Source organism: Leucoraja erinacea, chromosome 12 (assembly GCF_028641065.1).
Source record: "Leucoraja erinacea ecotype New England chromosome 12, Leri_hhj_1, whole genome shotgun sequence".
Taxonomy (NCBI): domain Eukaryota; kingdom Metazoa; phylum Chordata; class Chondrichthyes; order Rajiformes; family Rajidae; genus Leucoraja; species Leucoraja erinaceus.
The window spans coordinates 22,969,146-22,994,930 of NC_073388.1; the positions used below are offsets into that span (position 1 = coordinate 22,969,146).

General features: G+C 40.4%; 1 protein-coding gene across 2 annotated transcripts in view; it reads right to left on the reverse strand.

The window, feature by feature from the left end:
- The window catches only part of LOC129702175 (ATP-binding cassette sub-family C member 5-like), a 95,619-nt gene that overhangs the window by 24,941 nt on the left and 44,893 nt on the right, over positions 1-25,785 (reverse strand). For both annotated transcript variants that reach the window (XM_055643792.1, XM_055643793.1), the window contains 5 exons: positions 16,999-17,123; positions 12,439-12,511; positions 10,157-10,360; positions 8,863-8,988; positions 5,840-5,951 (listed from right to left, as the gene is read on the reverse strand). In XM_055643792.1, the coding sequence (XP_055499767.1) occupies positions 5,840-5,951; positions 8,863-8,988; positions 10,157-10,360; positions 12,439-12,511; positions 16,999-17,123 (640 nt within the window). The remainder of the gene's footprint in view (positions 1-5,839; positions 5,952-8,862; positions 8,989-10,156; positions 10,361-12,438; positions 12,512-16,998; positions 17,124-25,785) is intronic.

Consider the following 25,785-nt stretch of genomic DNA (forward strand, 5'->3'; position numbering starts at 1 on the left):
AAGGGCCTGTTTCCACGCTGTATCTCTAAACTAAACTAAACTAAAAGTAAGGAGCCTTGCAATTAATTCTGGAAAAACAATTCTTCGACTTTTCCCAATCTTGTAACAGCACCATTTCAACCTCCTGCCTCACATTTTGGGAAATAATTTGTGTCCATACTAAATTAAGGTTAATGCAATGGATAGTAAAGAGAACAATGGAAAAAGAAATTGCAGTGTAATTTCTCTTTTTCCATCAATGGAGTTGATTGCTAAAAAGTTAAAACCATAGGGAATATCATTTAACTGGCGGGTTGACACAAAATGCTGGAGTAACTCAGCGGGACGGGCAGCATCTCTGGAGAGAAGGAATGCGTGACGTTTATCGGGTCGAGACACTTGTTCAGACTCAGACTGGCGTTAGAAACTCCATATTTTATTTCAGTACCAACAGTGCAAGAAATTGGAGAATAGGACATTTGCAGAAAGAATGCCAAACTCGAGAGATCAGCAAATTATATAAATCCTGAAATGGCCCCCATGCACTAAATCAATGCAGAAGAAGCAATGTAAGGCCCACTTAGTTGTGAATAACTTCCTGTGCTTTCAAATGCTAGATTTTTCAGTAGCAGCGTTTCTGAAATATTATTCAACATACTTTGATTCCCTTTAAAATGATTGTGCCTTTAACAAAAAATAAATCACTTTGCGATGAAACTGTAATTTCAACCTGTCATCTATCCTTATTACAAACTTGACACTTTAAATTGATCACTGGGGAGGAACTGTTGCCCTGTAAAGTGAGCAGCATTTTGCTGCAAAACACCCTTTTATTGTGTTAACATTAATGAGAAAAGATAACATTGGTACATTTTTAATTGTTAGTATCCTTAAAGTTAATAGAAAATAAAATAATCTGGGAAAGGTAATAGATATTTTATTATCGCTATTTTGCACGACTGTCAAAGACATTCTATGTCACAATGAATTTGATCTGTTGCCACATGATTTATATTTTAATAGATTTTATATTAAAGACCATACTAAAAGCATTAAAGCTACAATGTATTGTTTTAGTGTGTAACATAACATATTCCCAATATTCATTAAATTTTGCTATCAGTTTACCAGCCAGGAATTACCATCCTTTAATCCAGAATTCCACCATATTAAATAAGGTTTTGCTTTTAGTGTCAGCTACGAAGTCTATATTGAGTCTCATTTAAAAAAAATGATGGTAATGGCTACCAAAACGGCAACATTTCCATTCCAATATGGATTAGCCTACCAAGGACGTCTTCAAAGCAAAAGGTTATTTCATGTACTTTGTATTGATTAATATAAAATAGGTTCTGTTCGCTCAGCTTAAGATAAATTAATCACCCTAAGTAGGCAGTATCCTTTATAAGGCTGTTTGAGGAAAACCAATCCAAATGTGATTTCTAAAGAAGAGACACCATTGAGTATCAATGAAGACATTATAATTAGTTATATTTCAGGCAATGCAATATCATCGTCTACGTCTTTATCTAATGAGTGTTTTCTAAACAACTACTGCTACTTATCAGGCAGCCTTGTAAAGGAGACTACATTTCTCAATACAGAGAAAGCAGACTTCAAAGTTTATAATAGAAGTCACATTACTGTTTCACTTGCCCTTCTGTGCTACTTCTTCTGGATAAAAATCACGACTAATTAAATCATCTGATGTTTCGCCATTCATCTCTTCATCAAATTCCTTCTCACTGTTGAAATCTTTTACAATTTCTACTCTGGGCTCCAGATCTCTTGGTTTTGTCCTAAACAAATAACTTAAATCTCCCTCGCTCCACTCAATGCTGTCCTCGTCATGCATTTGGACAATAACAGGCTTCCATCGAAATGCTGCAGACTTCTTAGCATTCACCATCACTTCTGCTTTCTCTTCAATGTCTACCTGCCTGTTGTCCATTATTTGTTCTTTCATGCTCCTTTCTTGTCCTGGTACTAGATTGACCACCACTTCTTTTCCCATTTCAGCATTGATCACATTTTCTGTAAGATTCATGCTTATTAGTACAAGGAATGATAATTAAGAACAAAACTCATTAAATCAGCATTAGTAAAGGCAATGTAATATGTAAGATCCAAAGTAGCAATATAAATAAATTTGCACTCATGACAGATTTATCAGGGATACGACATTCTAACCCAGATCTGGAACGTCTATCTTCAATTGTGGTTTCTTCAGATCAAGTCTGACCCATTATCTAGCCAATGTCCATCCACAAACATTGTCCAGCATTTGTCAGTAGACAACCTGATCTTTCTTTGCTCAAGAAAGACAAGAAACTGCAGAAGCTGGAAATCTGGAAGAAAAATAAAAATGCTGGAAAAACTCTGCAGATAAGGCAAAAAGAAACAATTCTGTAGTTGTGACAAATGGTCGCAGATCTAAAATATTGATTGTTTCTTTTTCCACAGATGTTGCCTGACTTGCTGAGTCTTTCTAACATTTTCTGTTTTGTTCCTTCCTTGGTCAGGTTTGTTTTGTTCACCTTTAATTGTCGTGCAAGGGTCCTGGCTCTGGTTAGTAAATCAAGCAAAATATGCAATAAAAAAAATATGACCTTTTGATTTTGAATTATTCAGTACTATACTGCATATTTGATATTGCATTCTAATTTCAGTCAGATGTGAACATTCCTGTCCTCGTGAATGAGTGAATGATATCTCAGTTCAGCTCCACAGGATTCTAATATATTTGGATGCATCTTCCTTTCAAGCATGGTTTTAAATGCTTGTTTGGAAAGATATGGTTTGAAAATTAAAATTTATTTTTGTATCCATAATAATTATCACCAAATGACAAATTGACTGTCCATTCTCCTTGTGGCTCTGTGTATTATTATTGTGAATAATGTATATAATTATTTTCATATAACACTCAGCAATATACTTGAACAGATAAAGGGTTTTATGAAGAGGATCTTTGGGATGGAGCCAAATGAAAAAAAAAAGTAGCATAAAGCTTTTCATTCTGACTCAAGTACAATGAAAGAGGAAGTTAACATTGGACAAAAACAATAGTTTGCTATGTCCACTGGTCCCATCTATTATGCACATCACGTTCACGGAATAACAGCCTCCAATTTACTGCAGTTGCTGATTGTGTCTCGTGTTTGTGTTAAAGGAAACTTGCAAATGAATAATCCATGGGACCCAGGTCCATTTCAAAACCTTAGTACATATAAATGTTCCATTATTTGGCAGAGTTTCGAACCATTGTGTTTATTTTTGGTGATGGGAGTTGGCCTGAAAGATATTATTTCAGTATGGTCCTACATTAAATGGGGAGCTAGATCATTACTGATCTGCAGAGACTTAATTTTCCTAGGACTGCCCAACAATTGTTTGCTTTAATTGAAATTAAGAAATTAATTTACAAAATCTATCGCTGAGACTTAAGTGTATCTTAAAGAGCAAGTTTATGAGCGGAAAGACAAGTCAGATCAGTTTTTTTTGCATTAGCTTGGCACATGTGAAACCTGCCACCAGGGAAGTCCATTCACATTAAATGTTTAAATTAATTTGAGATGCACTTATTCGACAGAGAGGGAAAATGTTCTAAGATAATCGTAAGGTGGCATTATAATTTAACAACCCTTATTCAGCCTTGTTAAATCAAACTATTTTTACGATTTGCTAAAAATTCTCAAGGTCATTATCTATGAATCTATTGTTACTTGCCTCCATTCTTGTCTGGGTCCATGGGTTGACATGCTTTGCTGGAATCCATAGGAATCTGATTAGACATCACTGGTAAACTCTGCACAGACTCGCTCACTCTTGCATCACTCCCTTGCTGTTTGATATATGACCTGCTTCCAAAAACCCTAACCTGGTACATGAAATCTCCCTCTGACACCACCTTGCGAATCACTACAGTTCCATATCCTCGACCTGATGAGAAAGAACTTACTAAAATATCTGCATGCAGAGAATACCTAATGTTGCGTTTCATTCGATTTATAGACAAATCAGTGAATGTCTAAAAGGTCAAAAATGTGATTCATATAGTACCCGATTGTCTCTTCAAATACTTCTCTGTGTTGAGTTGAAATGACACTAATTGGTTAATATAATGCCATATGGGTAACCTGTGAATAGTACTAAATGACTTCATAATACAGAATTGGTTTGCAAATTGCACTTTGCCACAATTTCCTTATTTGGGGAACAATTAAAATAATTAGCCTGAATATTTAAAGCAATGATAGCCCATCTAGACCAGCAAAGGCACATGGCCCATTAAACCCTTTAGTGGCTAATTTCAATATTTATTTCCTGATGGAAATTTGTCATTGAAAGTCAGTACCCAGCTTGAATTTCTTTTCGTTTTGGGGTATTAAGTTGATATCTTAATATAGAAACATAGAAACATAGAAAATAGGTGCAGGAGTAGGCCATTCGGCCCTTCAAGCCTGCACCGCCATTCAATATGATCATGGCTGATCATCCAACTCAGTATCCCATACCTGCCTTCTCTCCATACCCCCTGATCCCTTTAGCCACAAGGGCCACATCTAACTCCCTCTTAAATATAGCCAATGAAATGGCCTCAACTACCTTTTGTGGCAGAGAATTCCACAGATTCACCACTCTCTGTGTAAAAAATGATTTTCTCATCTCGGTCCTAAAATACTTCCCTCTTATCCTTAAACTGTGACCAACATCGGGAATAATCTTCCTGCATCTAGCCTTCCAACCCCTTAAGAATTTTGTAAGTTTCTATAAGATCCCCCCTCAATCTTCTAAATTCTAGCGTGTATAAGCCGAGTCTATCCAGTCTTTCTTCATATGAAAGTCCTGACATCCCAGGAATCAGTCTGATGAACCTTCTCTGTACTCCCTCCATGGCAAGAATGTCTTTCCTCAGATTAGGAGACCAAAACTGTACGCAATACTCCAGGTGTGGTCTCACCAAGACCCTGTACAACTGCAGTAGAACCTCCCTGCTCCTATACTCAAATCCTTTTGCTATGAATGCTAACATACCATTCGCCTTCTTCACTGTGAATATCCACTCACAAAATTTAAAAAGTCCCTACTTTACCTTTATTCTCGTGTCAGCAGAGTTCTAACATCATAGTCTAACATCATAGTAAAGATGGATAAATGGAACCCCCCCTCCTCCCCCCCAAGTCTTCCAAAATTAGGTCCCTGTTCATCTGAAAATGTAGATTGGGAAAGATTTGATTGAATGTCTGGGTCATAAGGGGGGAAATGTAAAATGGTGAACAGGGTCAGGCCCTGGTATTGTGAACAGGAAAGGAACTGGAAGAAAGGTTGGTGTGGATATTAAGTGCCTCTGGGATCACTGTCGACTCAGGCAGTGACTGGGGCAAATTGAAGTGCAGGTGGAGTGGTAGGTGGGAGTTGGGTAGTGAAGGGACTGTCCTGAAAAATATTAGGAAACTGGGCCTAATCCAAGAATCCCAGAACATTGCTGCTCTCTGTGGATGTGATTGTCCTGGCAGTGCCCAACAATGATTGCTTCTGAGATAATTAGATGTTATTTCTCCCACAATGCTCCAAAATGAACCATGCATTAGAAATGATAGCATTGAAATCATGTCAGGCATGCAAATGGGATGCGAGTAGTTAAATGAAATATACATTACCAGGTTTCACTTCATGATAAATACATTTTCATTGTGTGGCACTACTTTCTTCGTTAAATTTGTTAATCAAAAAATAATATCAACACTTTATCCCCATGAAAACAACTTTTAATTGTGTGGTTCTCTTAAAGGGGGATTTAACAAGCCACTGGATATTGAAGAATAGTTTTGTCAGGTATAAAAGATTTTCCGCGTACCTTCCTTCTTCTTGTCATGGACAATGGACACCGACTTGCTCATGGAAAGTAAATTCCCAGGCTTATTTTCAGATTTTTTTACAGTGTTTCTTAGGTTATTCTGAATAAGATTCTGCAAATTAATATAAAAAGATGGTGTCAAATTTACCTGTGATCTCTGCACAAGAAGTGCAAGAAATGCAATGAAATAGCTATTTCCACTCGAATATATTTCAAAAATTCAAACATAAATGAAGTATGCTTCAAACGTCAGAGGCTTCAACAAAATCTCATCTAAACCATTTATTAATGTCCCTTTCCTTTATTTAAATAACTGGAGACTAGATTTCTGCATTAATGGGATTTCTGAGTTGTCTAAAAATGTACATCTAAAAATTGAAGTGTGGCAAGTCTAGTGCCTCGTAGGTGTTTTCTAAAAAGCAACTTCTTTTGGTTTCTAGACTTCACTGATACCAATACTCTGTCTTCTACTTTTGACTGCACTTTTATAGTTTCCCTGTAAGTTGAAATAACTCACAGTTGGATTTTCTTATATATACTGTATATCGTTTATTTCCCCATTTAACTATTAGAAAGTTGGGTTTCTTAATGCTTGTTTAGGCTAATATTTTTCCATACAACTGGCCAACTTTACCTCTTATTGGTACAGACCATCTTGCTATGTCTCCTGCTGGTGTGGGCAAGTTGGGCCGAAGGGCCTGTTTCCACAGTGTATCACTCTATGATTCTATGATTATCAGTACCCACAAGTAGTTATTGCACATCAGGCTGCTATTGTATATCTAACTAAACCATAGAGATAAAGCTTGTATTATGCCAGAGCTAAACAAAAGTAGAATCACTCTCAAGCCAAATCATAAATTGGATTTAATTTTACATTGAAGCAGTACCAATAAAGCTTCTGAAAGCTTTTCATGGTTTCAAAGTAAGTTTTCCAATTTAGAGACGGCAAATAACTCGAGTCTTTTAAAGACTGTGTATTCAGCAGAGCATTGGATCAATAACTTCTACAACAGTTTAACAATAATGTAAATTGAAACCGTTTTTCTTTGTGCTTTATTCCCATGTATTGTAAATACACCTAGTTTTGTAATAATCTACAAGCATTTCCTAGAATGGAAAAATTTCAAATGTCTGTATCATTTAACTGCTTGAGGGACAACATTATTCCAATCTGCGCAACTACTGTTCATTTGCATTGTTTCAATGTACCTTTGGATTAGATTTTAACATACCCAACTTTGCATTTATGTCATAATATAAACTTGTGAAAATGAATACTACGCATTTTATTTATTGGAAGGCAAGTCACTGAGGCTACTCATTCAATTCTCAGCCCTTCCCCCCCTCTATTATCAAAATTGTAGAAACCATGAGATCAATCAAAATGTTTCTGTTCAAAAATTCATGTTAGAGGAGTAGAATTAGGTCATTCGGCCAATCAAGTCTCCTCCGCCATTCAATCATGGCTGATCTACCTTTCCCTCTCAACCCCATTCTCCTGCCATCTCTCCATAACCCCTCTATATTGCCCCTCTATGTTCTGCTATCAAATCTGCTAACCAGCCCAATTCGATGAAATCATAATGGCAGGCACATAGGCAAATCCCACATAGAGTTTCAATGTTAAAATTCTTAACCACATGGATATGCAGGGAATGGAGGGATATGGATCACTTGCAGTCAGAGGAGATTAGTCTAACCAGGCATCATGTTCTTTGTGGACATTGTGGGCCAAAGGACATGTTTCTGTACAGTTTTATGTTCACATCAACAAAACATTAATAAGACATTATTGAAGAAAGATTTAGCTTCCACGATGGCTCCAAGTAATTCTTCCAGTGAGTATCTAACTCAAGCAGATCAGGAATGGCCCTATTCAAATGTCAGTCTGTTCTGAACTGATCTCTACTGGTAAAGGATTCCCAAGGGCAGGAAGAGCAAAGGAACTCACTGCTCCTATTCCTGATCATTGCATAATGATTTTTAAAATGTGTACATGCACACTAAATACATTAACCAAAAGCATGGTGCACACTGTAATGAGATCACTAATTGAATAAAGTGTAAGCAATAATCATCATCATCTCTTAGGAAGGATTGAAAATTCACGAGGAAAGAGCAAAAATAATTTAAATTATTAGATTAATGAACCAATTTCTATACTTCTTCACAAAGTTTGCTTATAAATGTTAGCATATGTTTAATCTGCAAAGGGGTTTCTGTGAAAGTGGCTGAAATAAGCAAAGATAACATGGTACAAAAAGAAAGTTTCTGAAGCATATGTGGATGTCAGAAGGAATGTATCATGTGTCAGAAGAAAGTGGGGTGCACAGACTGTATATAATTTTTCAATGGTCTTCAGGTAGCAGAATATTACCAAAGGACAGAAAGATTGTAAATGTTCTACACTTTTTTGGAAAATAAGGGGACTACACTTGGCAATATCTGTGTTAAGAGAAGGTTTAGGAAACAGAAATCTAGAAGAAAATTAAGTCACTTGGAAAAGAAGATCTATGTAATGCACAATAATGGATGTAGAGGCAACTGTTGTCTGAAAAGTGGTGTTGAATGATTATTTGAGATAAATAAATTAAACAAAGTTGAGAATGGGGAGGAGTGGTGGAACTAACTGGATTGTTCTTTAGAAGATCAAACACAGAATCAATAAACCTGTTCTGTCCTATACTGTGATTCTACAACAACAAGGTGTAGATGAATGAATTACTCTACTCTGCCATTGATTTTTCATGTTGTTATCATGTTTATGTGTCTGTGGAATTCTCTGCTCATAGGGCGGTGGAGGCAAGTTCTCAGGGTGCTTTCAAGAGAGAGCTAGATAGGACTCTTAAAAATAGCGGACTCAGGGGATTTGGGGAAAAGGCAGGAACGAGGTGCTGATTGGGGATGATCAGCCATGATCACATTGAATGGCGGTGCTGGCTCGAAGGGCCGAATGGCCTACTCCTGCACCTATTGTCTATTGTCTATTGTCTATTGTCATCTCACCGTGTTACACTTACAGCTTGCTGCATGCTATTAAATAGCGCAGCATAGTCTTCATTAAGAGTCATTAGATCCTCATGTGTGCCTTGTTCAGCAATACATCCATCCCGCATGAACAGCACTTCATCACAGTCTACAAGATACTATAATGGAAAAACACATGCATTTAAATATATATTGAAGTTGTTCATCCACCTTTGCATTTTTAATTAATAGCTAAGTTTAATTTATACCAGAATTTGGATCTAAGAATTGAGTGAAAATACATGTTCTTCTCAGCTGTTACCAGGCAACTGAAGCCTCCTACCAACAACTAGAGAGCAGTCCAGAACTATTATCTACCTCATGGGAGACCATCAGACTATCTTTAATCAGACTTTACTGGCTTTAACTTGCACTAAATGTTATTCACGGTAATCCCTATATCATGTGGATGGCTCGCTTATAATGTATCATGTATTGCCTTTCCGCTGATTGGTTAGCATGCAACAAAATATTTTTACAGTAAACTAATGACTAATGACTAAAGACTGAAACAGAACACTTATGCCAGAATACTAGTTTAGGTGATAGAGAAAATAATACAATAATGAAAAAAGTTACCAGGATCTTAAAACAAAAAAAAAGCAATTTACAGGAATATCAGACGGAGAGCCTCAAAATCAATGTCTGATGTTTGTGCTGTAATGATGCAGTGGCACAGTGACTTCCCTTTTGTGCTTTAACGGGCCTGTCCCACTTCGGTGATTTTTAGGCGACTGCCAGTAACTGTCATAGTTGTAGCAGGTCGCCGAAAAACCGGCTACTGGACTAATGAGCCTGTGTCCCACTTAGGCTATTTTTTAGGCGACTGCCGGCGAATACGACAATGGAATTCACTGAAGTCAGCACCGGTGACAACCTGCGTCACCTGGTGACAACCAACGTTAACCCGGCGACAACCTACGACAGCACCTACGTCAAGCTACACTCATTGGCGTCAAACCCACAGTGGCCAAAAAAATTTCAACGAATTGAAAATCCAGCAGCGACCAGAAAGACACTACGACTCTTTGGGCGACTGAGGAGACTACGCACGACCATACAGGCGACACCACGGCGACCACCAGTGACCATGTGGCGACAGCCTAGTCACCTGTAGTCATCTAAAAAATTGCCTAAATGGGACAGGCCCATAAATGTATACGATTCCATGGTCATGTCAAAATGAAAATTGCATTTCTGATTATGCTTATTCGAGTTAACAAGTAATTTATCCTTTAAACTCTTGGCAACAGTATATACCTTTAGATTTAATTCAAAAGTACCAACCTGAAGCTGGTGCGTGACAAAGAGAACTGTTTTCCCCTTCATTCCTCTCTTAATGGCATATGTGAACATGTGAGCTCCCACATGGGCATCTACTGCACTCAATGGGTCATCCAGGAGGAAAGTATTTTGATCACTGTACAGAGCACGTGCAAGACTTATCCGTTGCCGCTGCCCTCCGCTGAGATTGGCACCATGTTCTCCAATCTATGGTGAAGATTTGTAAATGTTAGGCTATCTGGGAGTAACTTTTCAAATGCAAAAACTTTGAAGACTTTGAATGCTGAGTAGTGTCACTTGACTTAAAAATATTATTTAAATAAAACTAAGCAATCCATCAACTGACTATAGAAAAGATGAAAAATAAATGACTATGTGAGACATAAGTCTCACATGGAACATACAAACGTACAGCACTGGAACAGGTTATTTTATTCACAATGTTCATGCCAAACAGAGTGCCAAGATAAAACTAATCTCATCTGCCTCTATCATATCTGTCTCCACCATCTGGCAGCACTTACAGGCACACAACACCCTCTTCTTAAAAAACGTACCCACATCTTCTTTAAACTTTGCCCCTCTCATCTTAAAGCTATGGCCTCCAGACTTTGACATTTCAAACCTGGAATAGGGTCTGACTGTCTTCCCTATCTACGGCTCCAGTAATTGTGTATACTTATAGCAGGTCTCCCCTCAATCATTGGCTTGCCAGAGCAAACAATATCAGTTTGGCTCAGCCTCTCGTTGTAGCTAATACCACCTAATCCAAGCAACATGTAAAATCATTGTTCTGCAGCATGGGAATCTTAAGCTTTTGACAACAACTTTGACTCCCATAGTATAATTACTTTAGAACTTGAATGACCTACAGAAACTATAAAAAATATGTCTCAGGTCAACACAGATTTATAAAAAAAGACTTGAGTTTACTTTCATTAGTGATTTGGCAGTTTAGCTATCTCAGTGGTAAAAGCCATAATAGTAACAAATGTGTTAGAGGTATTTCACAACTAGCCAGGAACCCTGACAATGAACAGTGAAATAATGCAGCCAGGATTCCTGACCTTGATTGATGACCAATGTTGGTAAATATATGTTAAGATCAATGGGAAAAGAAGAATCTAGTTCAGTCCATGTCTTCTGTCCATGTCTGAACTAATGACATTCATTGTAGAAACAAAGAACTGCAAGTGCTGGTTTACACCAAAGATAGACACAAAGTGCTGGAGTAACTCAGAGGGCCAGGCAGCATCTCTGAAGATAAAGGATGGGTGGCATTTCGGGTTGGGACCTTTGTTCAGACTGAAAGTAGGCTGAAGTAGTCTGAAGAGCTGGAGGTGAGAAAAGAGACCAGGACCAACTAGGGCCGGCCACCAATTACCACTAGGCAGGGAGGTGCCCACTTGATGGCTAGGGAAGGTGTGATCTAAAGAGGGATACAATGTGCTGAACTGTGGAACTGGTTAAATGATGAGGATAGAGGAACGGGGCAAGGGGGGAGGGGGAGAGAAGGGGAGTGAAAGTAGGATACTTAAAATTAGAGAATTCAACATTCATACTGCTATGATACATTCATAAGCTAACCAAGTGAAATATTAAGTGGTGTTCCAATTAGTTCACATTTTGGGTTGGGACCGTTCTTCAGATTGAAAGTAGGGGGTGGGTGATGAGCTAGAGGCGAGAAAAGAGACTAGTTATAAATTCCGACACGAAACATTAATTTGTGGCTATCCCTGATTGCTCCTGATCTCTTCCTCCACTATAACCATATAACAATTACAGCATGGAAACAGGCCATCTCGACCCTTCTAGTCCGTGCCGAACACGTATTCTCCCCTAGTCCCATACACCTGCGTTCAGACCATAACCCTCCATACCTTTCCCGTTCATATAACTATCCAATTTATTTTTAAATGATAAAAACGAACCTGCCTCCACCACCTTCACTGGAAGCTCATTCCACACAGCCACCACTCTCTGAGTAAAGAAGTTCCCCCTCATGTTACCCCTAAACTTCTGTCCCTTAATTCTCAAGTCATGTCCCCTTGTTTGAATCTTCCCCACTCTCAGTGGGAAAAGCTTATCCACGTCAACTCTGTCTATCCCTCTCATCATTTTAAAGACCTCTATCAAGTCCCCCCTTAACCTTCTGCGCTCCAAAGACTAAAGCCCTAACTTGTTCAACTTTTCTCTGCAACTTAGTTGCTGAAACCCAGTAATTTAACCTGTTCCACAGGGCTTGCATTTAATGTGCAGTCAGAGAATTTTGCATTACTTTTTACCTCAGTCATGTCTCCAGACTGTAAGACTTCGATGTCAGGATAAAGACAGCAAGCCTCCAATACGTTATGATACCTAAAAAAAATGTTTTTAAAAACTGCTCTCTTATTTGTTCATGCAACAATTAATAATAAATCACATTTAAAATAATTCGGGACGACTTAGAATGCTAAATCAAATATACTTTCATTTATATTACACCTAAACACCATTTCCAATGTTCTCCTATTAAAATCAAAATTTGAGCTTCGATAATTGTCAACATTATTATGTGACTATGTTGGTTTCTGTAAAACCTTTACATTGCTTTATGGCTGCCCAACAATGCACTGTTTTATGATTGTTGTGGTGAAATGCTGCAGTAAAGAGTCAAAACTATGACAAGCAAAAATAAAACCAATTCTGCAAGAACTAAGGCCAGCAAAGAAAGAGCAAAGCAGCTGATAAGGTGCACTGGACCTCATCTGCCACAAGCATAACTTATGTTATGCAGGGGCTTAATCATAATATAGTTGGAGAACATGAGGCATGTGACGGTAGGTGAGCAGATATGGTGGGGGACATTTAAACAGCATTGGGGTCAACTAGAGCATCAAAGTGACTAAGCAACTCCCATGGGATGGGAAGGACGTACAATTTGGAATACATTTGGAGCATAAACCTGCCTGTGCATCCAAGTCCACCAGCCAAGATAGCAAAATTGAAACACTCCATCACATTCTTGTTGACAGACTACAGCACAAGGCATGCCACAAAATAACTTTGATCTATTGAGTGCTCAAGGATTATCCCTGTATATTGCAGAGAATGGCAAGGCATCAACTTGAGAATGCCAATATCTGTTTGCCGCTGGAGAGAAATAGCTGAAGACTAAAGATGATCCAGTTCCTGTTGCGTAGACGTTTGAAAGACCATGGGTTGAAGTTAGAACTGACTAGACTAAGTGGGACCCGTTGGGTCCCATGTTCACACGGGAGGGCTGGTCCCCCAACGCAATATTCCACCTCTTCGCCAATTCCAATTTGAATAGGGGTTTTCTGGTGCGCTAGTATGGGTGTTGTGGGCTGAAGAAACTGGTTTCCGGAGGGCTAGTATGGACATTATGGGCCAAATGGATTCTTGGACTCGTAGCTCACTCAGTCACTCAGGGCTGGTGGGCTGGCAGTTCACTCAGTCACTCAGGGTTGGTGGGCTGGCAGTTCACTCAGTCACGGAGGGCTGGTGGGCTGGCAGTTCACAGTCACAGACAGGGCTGGTGGGCTGACAGTTCACTCAGTCACTCAGGGCTGGTGGGCTGACAGTTCACTTAGTCACTGTGGGCTGGTGGGCTGGCAATAGCGGAGTAAGGGGATATGGGGAGAAGGCAGGAACGGGGTACTAATTGGGGATGATCGGCCATGATCACATTGAATGGCGGTGCTGGCTCGAAGGACCAAATGACCTACTCCTGCACCTAATGTCTACTGTCTATTCACTGAGTCAGGGCTGGTCGCCTGGCACTTCACTCACTCATGGCTAGTGGGCTGGCAATTGACTCACTCACGGCTGGTGGGCTGGCAGTTGATTTACTCACAGCTGGTGGGCTGGCAGTTGACTCACTCACGGCTGGTGAGCTCACATACATACTCCCTCTATCTCACACACACACACACCCTCCATCACACACACACACACAGCCACAAACACTCCATCTCACACTCACACACTCTCACGCGCGCACACACACACACCCTCCATCTCTCACTCACACCCTCTATCACTCACACACTTCATCACACACACTCACACACACTTGTGGAAGTTTAAAAGATTTAAACTTTACAAAAATGGATTTGGCTGAATCTAAGACAGGCTGTCACCTTCTCCTATTAAATTGCAAAGCCAACAGAAGCTCTAACCCTTGCCAATATTACACTTACAAGGCTAACAAAATGTTGATGTACCATTTTCCAATAAGTGAGATAACAAGCACAGCTTCATGAATGTCTCCTATATAATATAAACATTTAGAGGATGTTCAGACTCTTGGCACTTACCCTTGCTCTATAAGATTAAAATGTGCGTCATTAGTAAAAAAAAAACAAGGTGCTTGATCTGCAGAAAAATAGCCTTCTCATTTAACCATATATGGCTAACCCTTCCACTCTCGGAAGAACCTGTCAATCTTAAGAAGCAAGAGGCTCTACTATGCTCTGTAGATAAGGTATTGCTGAATCACTGATTATTGGAGTATAAATACATGTTTTTAATAACTGCCCCTTTCTCTGGGGATCAGAGCTCTGTATAGTATGTATCTACATACTATAGAGTCCTTACCACACCCGCCTGGTGAAATCAAGATTACTGCTTGATTACTGATTTTATTTGCGTTTTTGTCTTTTTAAGAGTAAGTGAACCACAACTCACACACACTCACACACATTCACACACACTCAAACACATACAAACACAAATACTCGCATTCACACACACACTCACACACATACACTCTCACACACACACACCCTCCATCTCTCACACACTCACACCCTCCATCACTCACACACACACACACACACCCCTCCATCACTCACAACACACTCAAACTCACATACACTCGCATACACGCACACACACACATATTTGACAGTAGAACTCTCTTGAATCTACTCACGCGGCCACTGGACTGACTGAGTGGGACTTCCGGAGTGAGCGGGACATCCGGAGTGAGTGGGACTTCCGGAGTTTAATTCACTCATGGCGCAGACTAACAGTTCAACTCACTCACAGCGCAGACTACCAGTTCAGTTCACTCACAGTTCTGGACTCAACTCTCACTCACGGTCTTCCGGAGTGACTGACTCACGTCCAGCCTCTGGAGCTATATTCTCCTGGCCCTGGATGGGGTGTTACCTTCATCATGGTGATTGACAGGCGAGAAGACCAATCTGCTGATCTCACAATTTTTTTTAATACATTCATAACTTTTTTATTATTTCACCGATCATAAAAAACCTTGGGGCGCTTGGACGAGAGGACGGTGAGTAAGATGGCGAAAAAAATCATAGCAATATAGGGTAGCATTTTTGCTAACATTTATTTACAACGTAGGCCGGAAGTGGTCAAGATGAGACTTTTAGTAATAGTATAACTAATATGTGGTATTGATTTAACAAGCTACATGGTAGATGCTTTTTGGGTCCCCACAGGTAATAAAGAATTAATGTACAAGAGCAACCCTTAATGTTGTTTAAAACAAGTTCCCCATAAAAAAAATAACCTCAATCTTCTGACAGTTTTATTAAAAAAGGAAAACAGCACAATTATTTACTTTGTGAAAATGTCAACTAATCCACTAAAACTTGTGTTAAATAAAGAATCTCGCTCTCTCTTTAAATTGTGATATTGATATTGTTTCACAGAATTGATTAAATTCCTGAAAAAAAACTTAGCAGAATTGAAAACAAGATTTAAAAAAATGTAAAGTGTGGTTCCTTTACGCAATTGATAGACGCATCAATGCAAACTGATTTTGGTTTGGATGAATGTTAAACAAGTACAGTGTGAAGGCCGAACTGACTCCAAAGCCAAACAGAATAAGAATGGATCCATGAGGGAGTACCACATTCATTTACCATGGCATTGCAATGCACTGTGAAGGGGAATAATGAGAATACACGTGCCCAAAAAACCAATGGCACCAAAGTTGCAGTGCAAGAGATCACTAACTACTGAACCAGAGGCAAGTGTATTACCAACTTAAGTAATCATGAATAACAAGAATATTTGTCTTGAAATATTTATTTAAAAAAAAGTCTCTTCAAGGAATAAAACTCATAGAAATCTGTGGTTTGTCTGTTGAGTTAGAATAACATCAATTTAATAAAGCCTCCTCAAAATACTAAATGGAAGCAGCTAAATGCCTGCATTTTTTCATCATAATGAGGTGTCAATTGCACCCAGAATATTATGGCAAAGGTATGTTTGATAATTCAACCATGGCTCCTCTTACACATTTACTAGCAGCCAGATCAATAGGAAATAAAAGGAAAATGCTGGAAATTCTGGACAACAAAGCATAATTTGATCCTAACCGTTACAATAACTGCTACATAATGTAATCTGGTTGCATCCTCTCAGAGATATCCAGGATGTTGTAGTTTGTTCAGTTTGTTCTCCCACTTTCCGGCTACTGAAAATTGACATTTTCTCTCATGAAGGGGCTCAGACCTGAAATGTTGACTGTTTCTCTTTCCACAAATGCTGCTGAATGGTTCTAGCACTTTCTATGTATTTTGTATTTCCAGAATCTATAGCTTTTTGATTTTCCAGACCAACAGCAGGATTTATTTTAATACACTTCAGATGAAAAGCATGGAAATGACATCTTGCTCTGTCAAAAAAATGATTTGAAATAGAAAAATGAATGTGTGCAAATTTAAGCTTCATTGAAGACTGCCAAAATTCTGTGATTACACTCATTTGTTTGTTGCTGGGTGATATAATTAAGAGTCTCAGTGACCTGCGGAACTGTCTCTCTCAAATACAACAGTGAATACATAATTAGCATAAACAATTCTTACCTTTCCTCTTCATAGCTTTTACCAAATAAGATATTATCACGTAAAGATGCATTAAAAAGCCATGCCTGTTGGGCGACATAGGCAAATGTGCCTCTCACTGCAACTGTCCCTTCAAGTAATATCAGCTAAAGGTTGGAGAGAAGACACCACCATTAAATACAGTCATCAAGGTTTCAACGTTTCAAGCTTTCAAGGCAGTTTATTGTCACATGTACCAATTAAGGTACAGTGACATTTGAGTTACCATACAGCCATATTAAGTTAAATGCAACAAGACACACAACCACATAAAAGTTAACATAAACATCCATCACAGTGGATTCCATATTCCTCACTGTGACGGAAGGCAAATAAAGTTCAATATTCTTCCTCTTGTTCTCCCGCGGTCGGGGTAGGCAAACAATCTGCAGTCAGGGCAAGCAGGTCAAGTTAACACTTCATGTTACTTTAATCAATTTGTGATTTTTTTCCTCACAATTGACAAAAACTTACATTATCCCTCATCCTCGACGAGATCGCCAGTTGTGGAGCTCCAACCGGCGCGGCCTTGTCGGCTTCGGAAGCCGCGGCCTCCAGTGCGGAAGCGGCCGTTCCAGGGTTCCCAGGCCGCTGGGAGGACTCTCCCGACGCCGAAGCAACATCACCCGGCGAGAACGGCCAGGAACATTGGGCCTCCGTAGAGGCAACTGTGGAGGCCTCAATGGGCCCGACTATGGGTGAACTGGGATTGGGGACTGGACTTTGTGCCTTCCCTCATGGTGGGAGCCATTGTATGGGAATGTTCTATGTGTTTAAGACTCTCATTGGTGTTATGTCATAGAAACATAGAAAATAGGTGCAGGAGTAGGCCATTCGGCCCTTCGAGCCTGCACCGCCATTCAATATGATCATGGCTGATCATCCAACTCAGTATCCTGTTCCTGCCTTCTCTCCATACCCCCTGATCCCTTTAGCCACAAGGGCCATATCTAACGGCCTCTTAAATATAGCCAATGAACTGGCCTCAACTACCTTCTGCGGCAGAGAATTCCAGAGATGTCTGTATTCTTTTTTTGTGTGCTGCAAAATGGCAAAAAGCATTTCACTTCACTACACCTAGGTGTATGTGAATGTGACTAATAAAATACCTTTGATACCTTTGATCTTCACCATGGATGTCCAGTCACTCCTCACCTCCATCCCCCACCAGGAGGGTCTCAAAGCCCTCAGTTTCTTCCTAGACCGGAGAACCAACCAAACCCATCTACAGATACTCTCCTCCGCCTAGCGGAGCTCCTTACCCTTAATAACTTTTATTTTGGATTCTTACCAAATATTAATATAGATCATGACAAGCTTGTCCAGTCTAGATAACAAAGTTTCTTGCTTGGCTAAATTCAAAACTAATTAATGAAAACAATATTTCAAAAGATTTTTCTTTGCTGAGAACAACAAGAGTTGCAGTACCAAGATAATAAGGCAAAAACGTACAAATTGCATGCAGTAGTTGAATTGCAGAACTTTGAATGATTAAATAGGCTTGTCCTGTTCCAACGAATAAATAGACTGCCTATGTGCACAACTCCTCGAGGAGATGATAGATTGGTATGAATGAATTTAAATGTAAATTAGATTTTTATCAGTAAACAACATCTGGGAAAGCTAAATGAGTAACTGAGACATAAAATACAGTGCAGTAAACCCTCGTTTTAATGGACCCCTTCATAATGTATTTTGGTTACAGCAGATGGAACAGCCGACGCCACTCCTACAGCCCATTAACTCTACACAATGATTGCCATAGCAATTAGGATAACAAGAACATACCCAATAAATAAATACTCATTTATTGCTTCCAACAATAAAAAAAGAGATAATTGAGGCCTATAATGGTTGTTTCTTCCAAAGTCTATGGTCAAGTATTTTATCTTGCACTTTATTCCGCATATTTATATGGGACACGAGAACCCACAGGTCTATTCTCACCAACTGCATTTCATCAGCAATGTTACCATGTCTCCTTATCTCCAAGCACCTTTATTTTTAACGGTGTGGTAAATTGATGTGGCATGCATTGTGGCATAGGTAGGTAGGGGGCGCTGCAGTGGCAGCAGCCTGTCAGCAGCGCGTTAGTTTTTTTCAACTTTTTAAATTTTTTTTAGTATGTTTTAAAGTATGTTTTTGATGTTTCTTGGTGTGTCTTGTGTGGGGGGTGGTGTGGGGGGGTAAGGGGGAAACCGTTTTGGCCGCCTCCTCCATGGAGAGGCGACTTTTTCCAGGTCGCCTCCCCCATGGTCTAACAGCAAGGATCGGCGTGGCCTTTCCCGGAGACGCGCCCGGGGCTTCAGCGGCGGGCGCAGCGTGGACTCTCAGCGTGGAGTGGGTGAGCCCTCGCTGGGGCTCGCTGGAGGGGAGCGCTCCGTTTCGCTGGCCCGGGGCAGCCGGCAGCCTGAAGCCGCAGTCTGCACAGCTCCAGCTCGCGGCGTCTACAGCCCGGGATCCCTCGTGGGGGACCCGGGGGAAGAAGAAGCCATCACTGCCGGCCCGCGGCCAACTTCTACCGCGGGTCCGGCATGGACTTACCATCACCCCTGGAGGGGAGCCTCGACCACCGGCCCTGCGGTCTGCGGTGCTTCTGGCTGCGGCGCGGCGCGGCACGGCGCGGTGGGAACCTTAAATCTTCGACCGCCGGCCTGCGGCCTACACCAGCCTGAAGCCGCGGTCTCCGGTGGGGAAGAGCCAATCCTGGACTTACCTTGCCTTTGACTTTGTCCCTTACGATCTGGACGCCCGCAGCAACGGCTGCGGAGGGTGGAGGTCCCGACCACGGGAGAAAATGGAGGAGGTCTGGCCAAGTTCTGTGCCTTCCACCACAGTGATGAATGCTGTGGTGGATGTTTGTGTTATATTTTTATTGTGGTTGTGTGTTCTTTATTATTGTACCGCTGCTGACAACCCAAAATTCCACCGACCATGGTTGTGTGGCAATAAATTCTATCAATCAATCAATCAATTGTGGAAATGGTGGCCCAAAACTGCTTAGTTCAGAACTATATGAAAGAAATAGATTCCCTCAGAAATAATGCAATAAGGACCATTTCCAGAGCAATTTTCATCACTCCACAAATTTGCCAGGTTTTCTGGAGTACATCCTAAGTCAAGCATGCATCAAAATAATTCCTAAGTCAAGCATGCATCAAGTGAATTCTTTCTTGTCAATGTTTTTTCAAAGAATTACTGGAGAATGAGACCATGGCTCGACAAGAAATCATTCCTGGAACAATCACGGTTATTGATCTCAATTGGACTGGGCTCTATATGATAGTCCCATTTTACTTTCTAACTTTTGGCTTTGACTACCACCACAACAAAACTGGCATCATAATTCACTGCTCTCACCTCCTACAGTACATCGGGAAATTGTTTGTACTGACTATTGATTTGCAGTCAGAGAGAGCAAGATTGGCAGACAGATCAGGCAGATGCACAATAAAGAGAGAGGAAAAACCAGTGGTTTAACTGGATTTATTTCAATGCTGGAGGCTTAACTGGTAAAGCGCATGAACTCTGGGTGTCTATTGGCTTAGGCGTCTAGTTTATTATAGCTACAGCAGAAATAATGCTGAGAAAAGGGTAAGACTGGAATCGCATTGTTCCTGGGGAATAGATGCTATAAGCCTGATAGAGATGCTGGTAAGAGAGGTGATAGCTTGCCCTTTTGATCAAGAAGGACATAACTATAATGCACAGAGAGTATGTTCTTGGGACATCCTCCAGTGAGGCTAGATGGGTAGAACAGAAATAGGAAGGGAATGATCACTTTGATGGAACTAGGCAGCTTGAATTAGAGGATGTGCAGGGAGATTGCAGATACTGTAAAAAATAATAGCATCATAGTCACAGTCATACAGTGTGGAAACAAGCCCTTCGGTCCCACTTCCCCATGCCAATCAGACAGGTCCCAGCTGCCTGCATTTGGCCCATATCATTCCAAACCTATCCTATTCATGTATCTGTCCAAATGTTTTTTAAACATTGTGATGGTACCTATCTCACATACCTTCTCTGGCAGCTTGTTCCATATAGCTATCACCATTTGTGTAAAAAGGTTGCCCCTCAGGAATCATTTCATTTCATTCATCATTTCCCCCCATTTCATCCCCCCCCCCCCCCCCCCCCCCCTTCCCCATGCCAACCTTCCCAGCTGGTTCTTGATTCCCATATCTCCAAGGTAGGTGATTTCAACTTCCCTAATATCGAGCGTGTCTCCCATAATACAAAGAGCGTGGATGGGGTGGAATTTGGTAAATGGGGTCCAAGAAAGTTTCCTTGATCAGTATATAGAGGGCTCCACTCGAGAGGGCACAATGCTGGATCTCCTCTTAAAGAATGGAACAGAACAAGTGACAGAACTATCAATTAAGGAGCAATTTGGGACCAGTGACCATAATTCTATTAGTTTTAATGTAGTTATGGAGAAGGATAGCACTGGCTTGACAAGGACCTAAATTGGATTAAGGCAAAATTGTAGGTGAGAATTTGCAGAGGTTGATGGGGAAAGTCTGTTTGCAGGTAAGAGGATGGTTGGCAAGTGTGATACTTTCAAAAGTATTGAGGCTCTGGTCAGGAAAAAGGAGGGATACATCCAATTTAGGCAGTCAGGATCAAGCAAATCGCTCCGTGAGTATAAGAACTGTATGATTATACTTAAGAAGACAATCAGGAGGGCAAATAGAATACATGAAATGGAGATGGCAACCAACGTAAAGGAAAATCCCATGAATTTCGACAGGTGTATTAAAAGTAAAAGGGTGGAAAGGAAAATAATGCTCCTCTTAAAGATCAACATGGCCAACTTTGTGTGAAACCACAAAAAGTGGGGGAGATCTTTAATTAATTCTTCTCATCTATTTTAACTGAGGAGAAGACCATGAAAGCTGACATTGAGGCATAGGCCCTGTGATTATATACAAACTGACAAAGAAGATGTATTGGTGGTTCTAAAGTGCATTAAGGTCGATAAATCTCCAAGGGCAGACCATGGACATAATTGGACCTTGTGGAAAGCTTGGGAAAAAATTGCAGAGGCCTTTGCAGGAATATCTGAATCATCTTTAACCAGAGGAGAAATTACAGAAGACGGGAAAGTAGCTAATGTTGTTCTGTCATTTAAAAAGGGATGAAAGGACAAGCAAGGGGATATTACAGGTTGGTGAGCCTGATGTCAGTGGTGGGAAAGTTGTTGGAGGAATTCTTAGGGCCAGGATCTACCAGCATTTGGATAGGCACGGACTGATTAGAGATTGTCGGCATGGCTTTGTGCATGGAAAATGGTGTCCCCCAAATCTGATCTAAATTTTTGAAGTGGTCACCAAGAGGATTGATGAGGACAGGGCAGTGCACATTATTAATATGGACTTTAGCAAGGCCTTTGACGAGGTCTCACAGGGTAAGCTTGTCCAGAAGGTTAGATCACATGGAATCCATGATGAGCTAGCTAATTGATTTCAAAATTGACCTGGAGGACGGAGTTAAAGGATAGTTGTGGAGAGCTATTTTATCTGGTTGGAGGCATTTAACAGGTTGAGTGTTGCAAGGGTGCAGGAGTCGGGCTGCTGTTTAATATGTACATTAACGATCTGGATTACAATATAGTTAACAATATAGTAAAATTGCAATTACACCAAAATAATTAGTATAGTTGACAATGGCATTTGTACAGTGCAAATGTTACTTGACACTAGACAGTCTAAGCCTAACTGTTATCTTGCTGGATTTGCTACATTTGAGGTTGCTTCGTTTTTTTTTCAGGGTTTGATATGATAATAAACAGTCCAGTAGTCAGCAAATCTCTTTTGTCCTAAATCTTCCTCATTATTTGTCTCTACTTCCATAGAAGACTAAAAGTTCAAAATGTCTCCGGCGATTCTTGTCAACTTCTAAATATGCATCCTAGTGCACAACTTGGTTTGGCAACAGCTCTGCCTTAGACCATTATAAATTGCAGACGTTGTGGATTTAGACCAGTCCACCACACAAAGCAGCTTACCACCCCCCATTCACTCCATCTACATTTCACGTGAATCAATTTATCTCGTGAATGCAGCCAAAATAATCGACTATCTACATGCCGGTCAATCCCTCTTCTCCTCTCCCTCTCCAGGCAGAAGGCACAAAGCTTAAAAGCATGAACAGATTCAGCAATAATATCTTCCCCACTGTCATCAGACTGCTGAACGGGCCTCTCATGAGCTAAGGGTGCAACCTACCTCATGGTGGCCCTTTCACCTTTTTTACCTGCACTTTTGCTGTAGCTTTCACGGTATAACACGGTTACACTATATATTCTGCAAATTGCAACTTTTCTCTTTGTACTACCTACTGTGCTGGTGTATGACCTGATTGTACTCATGTAATAACATAATTGGACTGGATAGCACGCAAACAAAGTTTAACTGTCTCGGTACCATGTCAATAAAAAAACAATACCAATATCAATAATGAAAGATGGTTAGGGCTAAGGCAATGACCTGAGGAATTCCAGCAGCCAGTATTAAATCCTGCATCATGTAAAATGCTATAACTAAATCCTCATCTATACATCAATGCCTTTTTGAAGGCAGTAACAAAATTCCATACAGTATTTCAAAGATATCAACTTTTGACATATACTGGAACCACAAAAGTAATTCAGTACATTTGTAATTCGTTAATTAACTTCAAATACAATTAGAGAAGAAGATGTATTATGCTAACTAGTCCTGTTTCCATCACTCTTGATGTAAACTAAACCTTAGGTGCGGATGGCTGATTAATTGGCAGCCTAACAGTGACAATATTGATGGCATTGTAGCAGTGAAAATAGTGAAAAGTTTATCAAGGTACAATTTACTCTTACTGAGCTTCGGTGTAAGCAAATTTGTTTGACGCAAAAGTCGTTTTACAGAAATATTTAATTTAGGAAAGACTATTAAACTAATTCAACTCACTTTAATGTTCATATAATTTCATTCTTGAATAAACCATAGGCTTATTTACTCACCCAAGTTATTAAATGTAACTGCATTGCATAAAAACTTTATGAATGACATCACTTAATGAACAGTTATGCATAATGCTGAGGGACAGAGATATGTTCATCTTCAAGGATACCAATTAATTAAGCAAATGTGTTTTCATGGATGAAGTATTTGTTTCCAATTGACCTGGAGTGGCTGTGACATATCCAGCAGATTGCTTTGCATCGCTTTTGCTTTAATAATGCAAGAAAATAATGCAAGAAAATGCCTTCAATCTGCCCTTAGTGATTGTATCAGAATCAGCATGTTTCAATCCACTCTGGCATTGGATTTAATTTACCTGCAATGCCAGCAAGGATTCAATTACCAAACATAAAATTCTAATTATAAAAATAATATCTAAATGAAGTATTCTCCAAACAATTATAAACCAAGCCATACAAAAAAATCATTACATTGTGAAATTCACGTGACATAATATTCATTTGAAGCATGGCTATTCATTGTAGTAAATTTGAAGTACATGAAAATGTGCAACTTGAGTAAAGCTGTTCCATTCTTATAGCACCTTTTATGACCAAGGTATGTCCTAAAACTTCATGCAACTATTTTAGTAATCCTGATGTGGTATTATTCTTTAATACATAAAACCAATAGTTTTCAAACATTTAATCAGGTAACCTATTTTCAGTTCACTGAAAATGACCAAATAATAACATGTTCCCCAGTTTGTGGACAAGTGTTTATTTAAAGAAGCAGAGAGTCTTCGGCGACGAGGCTGAGAGGAGACTACGCCAAAAGTTGGAGAGGATGGGACGTGGTGAAAATATGATGGTTAAGCTGATTCAGTGTGAGGCTTGAAGGATATGGGAGGTCAGGTACACTGATGGTGCGTCTAGCTGCTACAACTGTGGTAAGTGTGTCCAGGTTCAGCTCCTGAAGGACCGTGTCGGGGCACTGGAAAAGCAACTTGATGACCTCAGTATCATCCGGGAAAATTATAGTTTCCTGAACAAGACCTACAGTAAAATCATTACACTGAAGATACCCGAATAGAGAAGGTGGGTGATGATGGGGAAGGAAAGGAAGCTTGGAGTACAGGAGACCATGGGGGATGTGTACAGGAGTCCAAGAGGGACAGTGTCTCCTATCCCTCTTGGAACCTGTTGGGCCAGGAGACTCTGACATTATGAGCGGGGGACAGGTCTGCGAGTCAAAACGTGGCCCTGAGGCAAAACCGAAGAGACAGACATCAGGCAGAGCTGTGGTAGTCGGGGACTCCATCGTGAGAAGTACAGACAGGGGTTTCTGCGGCAACAGGCGGGATTCAAGGATGGTGTGTTGCCTTCCTGGTGCCAGGATCCAATAACTCACGGACCGATTGCAGGGCATCCTCAAGGGTGAAGGTGAGCAGCCGTAAGTGGTAGTTCATGTCACCACAAATGACGTCGGGAAGAAGAGGAAAGACATTCTGCAGCGTGACTTCAGAGAACTCAGAAGAAGACTGAAAAGCAGAACCTCGAGGGTGGTTATCTCCGGTTTGCTTCCAGTTCCTCGTGCTGGTGAGGGCAGGAACAGGGAGATTGGGGATCTGAATGTGCAGCTGGGGAGCTGGTGCAGGGGGCAGGGATTTAGATTCTTAGACCACTGGAATCTGTTTTGGGGAAGGGTGAATGGTACTAAAAGAACGGGTTTCACCTTAACAGGGGGATCAGCATTCTGGCAGGCAGGTTTGCCACTGCTACACAGGTGGGTTTAAACTAAATAGTTGGGGGGGAGGAGACCAACT